Source organism: Hibiscus syriacus, unplaced genomic scaffold (assembly GCF_006381635.1).
Source record: "Hibiscus syriacus cultivar Baekdansim isolate YM2019G1 unplaced genomic scaffold, ASM638163v2 tig00112354_pilon, whole genome shotgun sequence".
In the NCBI taxonomy this organism is placed as follows: domain Eukaryota; kingdom Viridiplantae; phylum Streptophyta; class Magnoliopsida; order Malvales; family Malvaceae; genus Hibiscus; species Hibiscus syriacus.
In genome coordinates this window covers 371,660-384,261 of record NW_024063314.1, presented here as the reverse complement: position 1 = coordinate 384,261, position 12,602 = coordinate 371,660, and the positions used below count along the sequence as shown (strand labels likewise).

The following is a 12,602-nucleotide window of genomic DNA, read 5'->3' as shown; positions in this document are numbered from 1 at the left end:
ACTATTCATTATGTTTCAAACTCATCATAAAAAATTGGCATTTATATAAATTGAATGTTAACATGATAATTAAAATGTGATAGTCGTTTAAGATTTTAGAATTAGATTTTATTATATCACAGTCAGCACGTTAACGTTCACCTTATAATACCGTCAATTTTTAACGAAAACGAGAAATAATATAATAAATAATATGATGATCATTTATAACTTTTAAAAATTGAAGAACTCAATAAAATAATATTTTATAATCAGAAAATCATTTTATAACTTTTAATAATCGAGACATTTAATAAATAACTTATAGTCAAACCATTCATAAAACAATACTCTATAGTAAGGACCATTCATGTACTTTACCCAAATTTTAATTAATGTAAATTTGATGGTCCTGACCTTATCAAAGTGTTTCATTGTCGGCATCTGAAAGCCTTTATGTTTGTATATGTTGATCATGTTTGATTATTGAGTTCCAAGTTAGAGAGTTGAAAACCTACTCTCAGGTTTAATAAACTGGAACGAGGCATGCAAGCAACAAATGAAAGCCTACCATTTGTGCTATAAGAGTTTTTATGAACCCAACTTGAGATCGGATATTCTCTAACTTCTCCGATTGAACCCCCTATTCCATGCAAACAAGTACCAACAACGATAGGTCAAGAAGCAAAAGATTGGAATTGTACATGCCTCTCTATTGATGCTGAAAATCAAAGTATGCATACAAAAGTACCTTCTAACCCCCCCCCCCAAACTATTTCTTCCCTACAAAAATACCCCCTTTTCACTACATTTGCCAAACCCCCCAAATTCATTCATTGACAATCATGATGCCAATTTCATCGATCTCTTTTCTCTAAAGAGAGCAACAACCATTACACGATTCACACAACACACTCAGAACAACCCAACCCTGTACATTCAACAAAACAAGAAAAAGGTTCATACATTCAGAGCATTTAATACGCTGAACTCCATATCTAACTTTTAATTTGTTAGCACTGTTAGTAAATCTACCTCATCTAAATCCCCACTCCTCTTGGATTGCCCCCCACAAAATCGAGCAGACAAGCTTGTGCTTCAAACCGAGGCCTTATGACCGTGCATTATCACCATCAGAATCACTTCCTGAAGAACTCCCCGATTCCGAATCTGTAAAATTAGCCTAACAAATATGAGACATCTTCATCACACAGATTTGACACATTCATTACAAATTATGGAACCGAGTTGAGTGATGATACCGCTTGAGGACGAAGAACCACTGCTTGAACTGCTGGAGCTGCTTGAACTGCTGCTGGCACGATCATTGTCTTTCTCGATTTCCACTGGTGGAAAACTGCTCATTGGCATTTCGTCTCCAATATCTACATCTTCGTCTCCGGCATAGCCTTTCTTCGGCTTCTTCATCTCCATTGCAACATCCATCCTCTCCCCATTTTCCTCTCTCTGTAATTTTCCATCATTCACAGGTTAGTGTATCAATAAAGATCAATTTCATAGAAAGCAATCGCAATGTGCTTAGTGTGCTTACTCTATTGCTGTCATTAGACGAAACATTGTTTGCCATCAATGCTTGCCGCTTGATCTTGCTGACCATCTTCTTATAATTAGTGACAAATCGATCCAACTCCCACAGTGTCTCTGTATCCATATCCTCGATGTCCAGTTCAATCTCATCCCCATCCTGCGTCAATTGTCCATTCCTTTTCCTTATAATATGAAGCACATTGTCCATCTTCTCTTGTGGCAAGCTCTGCAATCCAAGCCCCAACTTTTGCTTCTCCTCCATAGTCATTTCCCTCTTATTCGGATCCTTGGCCTTCGGTTTCGGCAGCTTCACTGGCTTCACTGGCGGTACCCTAACTGGAGAAGCCATCCTTGGTGGTGGCAGCGGCGGCTGCAGCTGCATTTGCGCTGGCGGTGGATTTGGGTTCGAAACATAGCCCGAAATCCCATCAACATTGTCAGATCTCGCTGCAATTTTAATTGAATCATCCTTATCTATTTCCCAATCTTTCTTCATCCTCTCAGCTTCCCCATGATCCCACGAACTTGTTTGCAACTCTTCCTCGTAACACTCCATTTCTTGTGCATCTTCTAGCTCCTCCAGTTTCAAACCCAACGGCCGGAATAATTCCTCGAATCTCACAAGAAGCTGCTCAGCCAACGCATAAACCTCGTGCCCCCTTGGATTGTACATCATGGCGTTATTAAAAGTAAGCCTTACATCGGCTGCGAAATCCAAAGGAGACCCATAAAAGTTCTTCGCCAACCTCGATTTAACAGTGCCCAGATCCATCGGGTACTTGATTATAGCGTAGTAGTCATGAAGACCCAACCCAACGACATCTACCGGTGAATTGAAGATGTACCCATGTTTCTGCTTCATCAATTTGCTCAATATTTGGGAGCAACTTTTCATCAAATAAGCCTCCGATGCTTTTCCGTTCTCTTGAGGGTTCAATCTCTTCAATTCTTTGCTGAAATTTGGGGGCAAAGGCCGCTTGTTTCCAGAAATGTTCTTTTTGGGCAACGGCTTTTTCGTGGAGCTGGATCCAGCCTGAAAATCATTCGACTGGATTCGATTCTTCAATTCACGAATCTGCTCCAACTCTGAAATCAACCGGCTCTTCAGATCAATCAACTCCTTCCTCGTATAAGAGCTGATGGGGAAGCTAACGTAATTGCCGGAGCTAAAATCATTTATCATCCGATTAATTGAAGACGCGTCATCAGAAGCCGCGGAATGGGTAACGGCGGGGGGGTCATCGACTACATGGCCTGCAATATCGTCAGGTTGCGCCAATTGATGGTGGAAATGACGCTTCTTGTTGAACTTAGGTTTAGGGTTTGGCTTTTTTGCTGTAAAGGGAACTTTGCCCATGAAAGCGACACTGGTTTTCAGCTGCGGCGGCCAATTTGACTCACTTCGACTCGCCAAAACGGCCGACGCCATTCACTTTCCGGGAATCAGCAGGACTCCGGCGAGGGTTTCGCGATCGCGGCTGAAAAACTAGAACCATGAAAACTATCGAGCGTGAACTCCACGTGCCGCTTAACCAATGTTGACAATAATTACAACTGAAAAATGATTTTTTTTTAATAAATAATCTACGAAACGATTAGGGTTTGATATTTTAACCCTTTTAAATTTTGAGCGATGAACAAGAGGAGGATAGGGTCGCTTCTTAAAGGCGATGAGATCTACCCGGTTGAATTTCGGGCAGTATTCTGACCTTTCGATGGAGTTCTTTTATTTATCCAAGGGCTGTTAGAGAATCTGAGGGCGAGGAGAAAGTTGACCAGTGATCTGGCATAAACGGCTGAGATGGGGTTGTTGCGACACGTGTAAAAGGGCAAGACCGTGGATCGGGGTCGTATATTTTGGGTTTTAGTTTGGGGTAAATTTAGGGTGCATGTGGCGTGAATTTTAGGATTTTTTATGTTTAGGGATGCGGCCCACCGGGGGTGATGACGTGGACAAAAAGCCAACATTGGCATGTGTGGCTCCATACGTGTGGGTTTGGAGGTGTTATGATAATATTGTATTAAGGTCTAATTTGGAATCGGATAAATATATATTTAGCAAAAAGCATCAGTTGTCCTCTTATGTTTGAAAAAAATCAATATGGCCCCTGTATTTTTTTTCTCTTAATGTGACTTTCCAATTCATAAAATAAATCTAATATGGTAATTTGACCAATATTTTTTTCGTCGTTAAACGTTACGATATTGGTGTGACAGTTTACGGTATTGACATAACGGTTTATGATGTTAATGTAACAATTCATCTACTATATTTAAGTTACCAATTTTGCCCATCTATCATGTCATCTACTACGTTATCAATCATTGTGGACTGTATGTCACAATAAACTGTCACATCAACATCGTAATGGTCAACAACGAAAAAAGTTGGACAAATGACCAGATTGGATTTATTTTATGAGTTGGAGGGTCTAATTGAGAAAAAAAATAATATGAGGGTGATAGAGATGCGACAACGGATAATGAACGTTGCTCGTTGTTGAAGAATCAGGCCTAAAAAACTTTAGACTCGATCAAAGAACTAGAGGGAAATAATAGATTGTTATGGTGGTGGTAAAAAATGTAAGTATTTGGTTTAGGGTTGTTGAGAATTGAGACAAAGAAACAAAGATTAAGACAGTGAGAAATAAAGATAATAAAAAGAGAATGATAAAATAAAGATAAGTTAGATAAAGATAAAAGAAAGATGGCTAAAAGAAAGATATGTAATGGAAAAATTAAACTTAGCCAATAGAGGTGGACGGTAATAATGTAAAAAAAAGGGTAATGGATTTGTGGAAGATAAAGATATATGGATAAATATGCTATCGAACCCTCCAAGTCACAATGAAAAGGCAAACCTGATCATACAACTCTAATTAACCCTCCTAATCGCAATGAAGAGTCAAACCGGAATGTGAAGATTGATATCCCTCGCAAAAACTTTAAAGAACTCGGGTTTGAAGAAGCTTCGAAGGCACAAGCCAATAAACATTTGCAAAAACGTACTCACGTTATATTATTATTCAAGAAAAATATGTGTTTACAATTGTGGGAGAAACAACATTTTCATAAGTTAAAATGTGTTATTGTCCTAACATGAATAATGAATAAAATAATAACAAATTAATATTTTAACGTGATCTTAATTTTTAAAATAATAAATATAATCTTAAAAGATAATGCATTATCCTATATTAATTTATATTACAAATAATCAATAAAAATATTAAAAATTAGTAATATTTACAAAATCTAGTATTAATCCCATATAAGATTTGATGCATGAGTTGTCTTCACTAAAATGGATATATATTGAGTTACCAATATCATATTAAGGCGATTAAAAAACCGTTAGAAAACTAAGAGACAACCGGTTGTAACTCCAAAATAAATGTTGTCCAAACAACATCAGGATACCATTCAAAAAGCAGTCATAGGTCTGCTGCTATTCTTTTCTAAGACTTGACCGTGTGGATTAATTGTAAGCGTTAGTCTATTTTTCTTTGATGTGAGTCTTGTGACGCATGTATTAGAGGGCCATGTTATTTTTTAAGAAAAAAAGTATAAAGACCTCTGATGCATTTTCGTCTATATATTTTATTTCCTATTTGTTCTATTGGGCCAATTTTGCTGACATCTCAGTTTTCTTACAAGGGCTAAGAATGAACGAGTGACATTGATTGATCTGACAATAATGTTTCTTTATATAAAACCACGTGATTTAAATTTTTACTTATAATATAATATTAAAACAATATTGAGTTTTGTTATTTATATTTGAAAAAATCAGTCGGTCCAGCCTTAGTTCAATACGTAATATTCTCTAATTTATGAATTTGATTAGTTCAATATAAAATATCCTCTAATTTATAAGTTTCAAGTTGTTTAAGTATTGTACTAGAAAATATACCCCCAGACCACATAAGATCACAAGGGTTAACGGTGAGGATTTGATTGAATTGAATAGAACCCCTTTAGAAGGTAGTATTTCGAATGCTTTCAAGCTAATACTATATTTTACAGTGATCAAGTTATTGTATAATAACTTCACTCGTTTTCCACGAATCAAGTGATATCGTAGTAAAGGAAGTATTGTTATTCATTGAGGACTCGGATTTAAATACCATAGATGTTAGGGGTGTGAGCGTTTAATGTTGAATGATTGAGAGTTATCATTGAACATAAACTGTCTTGTACTTATCTCAAATTAATCACACACAAAAATTCACTAATTTTCAAGGAGTTTGTCACAGTTATAATCGGCTCGAAAAAAGTGATGGAAAATATGAATTTCAACATAAGTGAGAAAAACATAATCATAGGGATAAATTGAGGGTTTGTTTCTAAATTGCTTTGAGTTTATTAAAAAGCTCATAATCAATATTTTATCTAAAGTTTAAGGGTAAAAATAAAAATTGAATATCATTTAATATGACACGTAATCAAACTAATGTCATTCAATATTCCAGTGATCAAAACTTAATAAAACGATAACACAACACAAGTAATTAAAACTTAATAAAAGTATAACAAATAATCAAAACTTAATAAAATGATAACACAAGTAATCATTTTTTTTATTTTATAAATAAAAGTGTACAAATATAAAATGTAAGGCCCATTTAAATAGTTTATCATAAAATTTAGGGTAAACTACACCAAATATCACTGGACTTTAAGCACTGTATCGTTTATATCACTTAATTTTCAATTTTGACAATTATACCACTGAACTTTGAGTTTCGTTTCAATTATACCAGTAGGTCGTTAAATCGTCAACACCCATATTGAAACGATGTCGTGCTGGTGAGATGTTTACGTCGTAGCCATCAACCATGTCATTGTGACGGTAACGATTTCACAATCCAGTGGTATAATTGAAAAGAAAATCAAAATTTAATTCTATAATTAATAAAATTTAAAGTTCTGTGGTATAAACTAATACGACACCTAAAATTCAATGGTGTATGATGTAGTTTACCCTAAAACCTTGTGTACCAAATTGAAGAATTCATGGTTTAACTTCATCTCCTTAGAAGCCTCCCTCCAACCTACCAATTTACCAAAAAGTCCTTCGATATCCTCAAGTGTTTTTCCACTTGTCTCCGGCAGACACACGTAGAAAAATATCCATCCAACGGCGGCGAAGCCAGCGAACAAGAAAAAGGCACCTCTGATGGTGATCGCATTGTACAACGAAATAAAGGTCATGGAGATGACCCCACTGATCACCCTGTTCACCGCCACTCCCAAGCTCACCCCTTGCGCGCGTAGCCTCAACGGGGAGATCTCCGATATGTAAACGCCGGCTATCGGCCCCATCCCGATCGCGAAAAAATAAACGAAAGCTAAAACCATTACTATGCACAGCACGATCGCCCAAGTCAGTTTCTCCTCCAATCTGTCGATGACCGTCAGGGAAAATGCCAGCGTCAGTAGGGACCCCACCATGACGCTGCTCAGGAGCAAAGCGCGGCGTCCGATTCTATCGAGTAAAATCGTCGCCACCAAGACGAAGATCGTATTGCTAAATCCGATGGCAATTGTGGCAAGCAACCTACCGTCCGATGACGTGATCCCTGTTTTTTCAAAAATCCTCGGACTATACGAAACGACGGCGGCCACACCGGATGATTGTTGGAATAAATGAACACCGGCAATGCAAACTAAGACGTGTCTGACGGCGGGTGTCGGGTGCAATAGTAATTATCTCCACACCCCTTCTCCGTGGGTCGGCTTTTGGACGACGTCGCCGGTGGTGAAATCTGCGCTGAATCCGGTGGCTTCTTTAATGTCATCGTTTACCCTTAATTAATTACCTCAGGGAATGAGGTGAGAAATCCTCGAGAAGAAGCAGGGGAAATTTCGGCAGTATAAAGAACAGCACTCAGAAGGGCAAAGACGACGCCAATACCGGTGGCGAATCGACCGAACATAAGCAAAGCGTAATTGATCAAGAAACCCATGAGGAGAGATCCGATTAAGATTATGGCATTAGCCAACACGATGGTATATCTCCGACCGATCACGTCGGCGATTTTCCCGGCGACAATCGAACCGATCAGGCAATACAAGCTGAGTATACCGACGAGGATTTTGATCTGAACGTCGCTGATTTTCAGGTCCTCTTTTATGAACATTATAGCTCCACTCATCACTCCTATATCTATTTTCATACAAATTTTAGATTGGAATCGTCACTGAAAAGTTACCCGAAAAGAGCTTAAAATGAAACCTTTACTTACCATAACCGAGTAACGTGGAAGTTAAGGACGCAAGTACAGCACAAGCAAAAGCAAACTTGTTCATCCTAGGTTTCTTCGAAACCTCGAAATCGGCTACCACGACTGCCGGCCGACTCGAAACGCCGCCGGTTTCGGGTCCGGAATCGGCCATGATTGTAACCTCCGCAAAGAAAAAAATATCTCCTCCAAGTACGCAATGAAACAGATAAAAACGAAAAGCAAAGGTTGCAGCAAATTTGGACATTATTGTCGTTATTACGTACACCAAACACTCCCCCAAGTCCAAGAAGAACAGTCTTTATATTGGAGAGTTTTATATAAGTTAGTATTGTTTTCAATTAGTTGAATGCTCACCCACATAAGAATCAATCCACCAGCATTAGCTTGCACGTGGTTTTATCTCATGTAACCAATCAGAATCAAAACAAAAAAATTTTATGTGATCAAATCATAACAATTGAAAGATTGTGGCTGAGATCATAAAAAATAAAAAGAAGTTGTCTCTGTTATAATTTACCTTTTATTTTTTAATTTATCTCATCATAATTTGACTATTAATCATTAGAATTAAGGGTAAAGTACACCAAATGGTCTCTTACTATTGGGTACTATTCTATTAAGTCTACCGACTATTAAAAGTTATAAATAGTCCTTTAACTATAAAATATTAATTTGTTATGTCCTTCGACTATTAAAAGTTACAAAATAGTCATCTAACTATTCATTATGTTTCAAACTCGTCTATTTTTATTAAAAATTTGTAGTTGTCCATGCTAAATGTTAGTATGATGACTGGAACATGATAGTCGTTTGAGATTCTTAAATCAGGTTTTATCATATTATAATTAGCAGGTTAGGTTAAAGCTAAGCTTAGAATATCGTCAGCTTTTTAACCGAAAATAATGATTTTTTAACATAATAAATAGTCGAATAACTATTTTATAACTTTTAGTAGTCGAATAACTCAACAAAATAATATCCTATAATCAAATAACCATTTTATAACTTTTAATAGTAATGAACTTAAAAAAAACAATAACCCTATAAACAAGGGAACATTGTATACTTTACCCAATAATTAAAAGTTTAATTATTGATTGCATTTTCTCCCAGTTTATCACTACATACATATTTACTAAACTATCCTTCGATTCACTATCAATCCTTAGGTGCTATATTATTTTCTAATTGGATCGGACCGTTACTTATTCCGTCACCGTCAACTTCATCTTCATCTTCTTTGCCTCCTGCCTCCAACCCACCAATTTACCGAAAGCCCTTCCATTTCCTCGAGTGTTCTCCCTCGCGTCTCCGGGAAGAATGCGTAGAAAAAGCAAAACGCCACCACCGCTGCCCCGGTGTACAAGAAGAATGCTCCGCCGATGGTAATCGCTTTGTACAATGAAATGAAAGTCATCGAGATTAAACCGCTGGTCCCGCGGTTGACCGCCACTCCAATGCTCGCCCCTTGCGCACGCAGCCTCAACGGGAGGATCTCCGTGCTGTACACCCACGTGACCGGTCCCATCCCGATCGAGAAAACCGCGACATAACACAATACCATCGCGATGCATAGTCCGACCGCCCACGTCACCTTCTGGTCGGATCGGTCGATTACGGTTAACGAAAGTCCCAGTGTAGCTAATGAAATCACGATGCCGGCGGCGCTACCGAGGAGCAAAGGACGCCGTCCGATTTTGTCTAGAAAGAAAGTAGCCACTAAGATGAAGACCGTCTTGACAAATCCGACGGCCACGGTGGCGAGTAGCTTATGGTTTGATGATTTTATCCCGGCTTTTTCAAAGATCCTCGGACTGTACAAAACAATGGAGTCCAGGCCGATCGCTTGCTGGAAGAAATGGATTCCGACGACACAGAGCAAGACGTGCCTAACGGCCGGCGTGGGGTGTAAAAGTAATTCTCTCCAGACGCCTTCGCCGTGGGTTTGCTTTTGGACATGAACGACGTCGCCGGTGCAATCTTGTGGGATTCCGGCGGCGTCTTTGATGTCAGTGAGTCGAAGCTGAGCTTCTTCTTTGGTGTCGGAAGTTCGGTCGAGAACAGCCTTGGCTGCACCGAGTCGACCTTGCATAACGAGCCAACGAGGCGACTCGGGCATTACGAAACCACCGACAGCCAAGAAAACCGAGGGGACTGCGCCGACGCCGAGCATTACCCTCCACCCCAAGTTGGTTCGCAGCTTCGAAAACGCATAGTTCGAAACATATCCCAATAATATACCAATATTAATGAAAACCTTCAAACGACAAATCTTACATTAAATTTCGATTGAATTTTAATTCAATATATATTTATTAAATTTCAGAGTAAAGTATACAAAAAGGTCTCTAACTAAATGACAATGCTTTCGTATCGTATTGATTTATAAAGTCTTTTAATTATTAAAAACTATAAAATGATCATACAACTATTGTTATATTCCAAACTCGTCTTATTTTATTAAAAATTGACTATTGTCTGAACCGGACAATAACCTGTTAATTGAGATATAATAAAATATAATCTTAGGTCCGTCTGAATTGTATAGTCATTTGAGATTCTTAGATTAAACTTTATTGTATCCTATGCTGAATATTATATCATGTCATGTTTAAATTATCTTAAACCATAACTTATTAACTCTATTTCTTAAATTTTAACTTTTCTAGTCTTTTTTTTAAATTTTAAATCGAATCCTAATTCTAGTTAGAGAGAGAGAAAGAAGACTTTAAGGGAAGAAATCGAATGTTCTTAGTGAATCTAAAACCAATAGTCCAAGATAATACAAGAAAACAAAGATAGATAGCTTAACAAACTGACCAAATGCGATTTTCTTTATAACTCTTTTACAATTTTAAACCTTAAATAAAGCATAACAATCTTGTAATTGTGCTTGTAAAATATTTTTTCACCGTCACTGTGTAAGATACTAATATTTTTCTTTCTATGTATAGGAATCAACAAAAACAAATGTGTTTAAATGAGTTATAAATTTATTGGGGGCATTTTATTTTATTTTCTAAATTATTTTCTTTCAATATGATTAGAATTAAATTTAAAAAAGGTTAATGAAATGAATAAATCCATTTCGGATCTTTCCACAAGTAATATAGATTGAAACGTTATAACTAAAATGAAATGAAAAAAAAAGGAGAAGAATTCAAAGGTTTTAAGACCTCGGGGAATGACGTGAGAAATCCACGAGAGGAAGCGGGGGAGACTTCAGCGGTGTAAACAGGAGCGATCATAAGGGCAAAGCCGACGCCGACGCCGGCAAAGAATCGACCCACCATGAGGAAAGCGTAGTTAGTGGCGAACCCCATCAGGATAGCTCCCACGAAGAAGATGGCGGCAGAGACGACGATGGTGTAACGTCGGCCAATCCAGTCGGAAGTCCGACCGGCGGCGAAAGACCCGATGAGGCAAAAAAAATCCAGAATCCCGACGAGGATCTCGATTTTAACGTCGCTGATTTTCAGGTCGTCTTTTATGAAAATAATAGCTCCACTCATCACTCCGATATCTAATTCCCATGCAAAAAGAAGAGATCTATTCATTTGTTTTTGGCTTAATGCCCAAATAAGTGTCCAAACTATAACTTTAATGCTGAATAGGTGTCTACATTATTTTTTTGGCCTATCGAGGTGCTTAACGTTACAAACATTATCCCTTTAGGTACACATACCATTAACGGCGTCAGTTTTCACGTGTCACAACCTGATAATTTTAAAAATTTTAATTTATATAAAATTTTAAAAAATAAATTTATGTATTTTAAAAAAAGAAAACACATAAATTTTGAAATAACCCCTAAACTTTGAAATCTTTCATTTTCAATCCCTAAACTCATGTCAACTGCCACCGTTTACCGTTGAAGAAGCTCCACTTGACCTTCCATCCCCCCGGTGACCAAAACCCCTATGAAATCGTGACCGGTTGACAACCGATCGACAACAAATCTACATTTTAAATCTCGCGAACCCTAGGATGAAAATCGAGATCCCACATGATTCTTACGGTGAATTGACAACAACTACCACAACATATAACTAGGATGATGACAATGATTACGTCGGCGGCTATAGTCATTGTTGGAGAGGGCACCAGTGGCATATTAAGGTTATGATTTGAGATTTTGGATTGTTTTATAATATAAGAAAAGTTAGAGTTTTTTCTATAAGTATAATAATATTTTTAAAAAATAAATTTTAAATTACCAAGTTGTAACACTTGTCACTTAATGAAAAAAACTAACGCCGTTGATGACCCGGACACCTAAAAGGATAACATTTGTAACATTAGGCACCTGGATGAGCCAAAAAAATAATGTAAGCTCCTATTCAACATGAAAGGTATAGTTTGGGCACTTATTTGGGCATTAATCCTTTGTTTCTTTTCAAACAAAGATATTCAGAGCTTTAAGATCGGACATCATTGGAGTTAAACTAACTCACCGTATCCAAGCAAGATAGAAGCTAAGGAAGCGAGGATGGAGCAAGCCAAAGCGTATTTGTTTCTTTTAGGTTTCTGTGGAGGCTCGAAATCCGCTAGGGTTTTGTTCTGGGCTGCTGCTGAAACTGAAACTCCATTGTTATCTGCTTCAAACCCAGACATAATTCTTTGTTGGAATAGCAGATTCTAATATTGGAATTATAAAAGATTCAAGCTATGATAGTGGCAGCCATGATTCTCACAAGTTTGGTTTTTTAGAGAGATACCTTTGTTGTAAAGATAAAAAGCTTGCTATAAATAGAAACAAGAATGTTAACATCAACGTGGAAGATACACTATAAACACTCTATAAACAAATATGTTAGCCGCCATGTG

General features: G+C 37.4%; 1 protein-coding gene and 1 pseudogene across 1 annotated transcript; both read right to left on the bottom strand.

Annotated features, from left to right (window-relative positions):
• Nucleotides 1-671: 671 nt before the first annotated feature.
• Nucleotides 672-3,091, bottom strand: LOC120178657 (transcription factor GTE7-like). Its single transcript, XM_039184456.1, has 3 exons — nucleotides 1,532-3,091; nucleotides 1,242-1,446; nucleotides 672-1,149 (listed from the first exon to the last, which is right to left on the bottom strand). The coding sequence occupies exons 1-3, from the start codon at nucleotides 2,954-2,956 to the stop codon at nucleotides 1,091-1,093; spliced, it is 1,689 nt and encodes a 562-aa protein (XP_039040387.1). The 5' UTR covers nucleotides 2,957-3,091; the 3' UTR covers nucleotides 672-1,090.
• A 5,842-nt stretch (nucleotides 3,092-8,933) lies between these two features.
• Nucleotides 8,934-12,389, bottom strand: LOC120178622 (annotated as a pseudogene).
• Nucleotides 12,390-12,602: the final 213 nt, after the last annotated feature.

What these genes read in the sequence shown, in the direction of transcription:
- LOC120178657 (XM_039184456.1), bottom strand. Translation starts at nt 2,956, where the DNA reads ATGGCGTCGGCCGTTTTGGCGAGTCGAAGTGAGTCAAATTGGCCGCCG. An exon ending in CGTCTAATGACAGCAATAGA is followed by an intron (nt 1,447 to 1,531) that starts GTAAGCACACTA and finishes GGAAAATTACAG; the next exon opens with AGAGAGGAAAATGGGGAGAG. An exon ending in TGGTTCTTCGTCCTCAAGCG is followed by an intron (nt 1,150 to 1,241) that starts GTATCATCACTC and finishes CTAATTTTACAG; the next exon opens with ATTCGGAATCGGGGAGTTCT.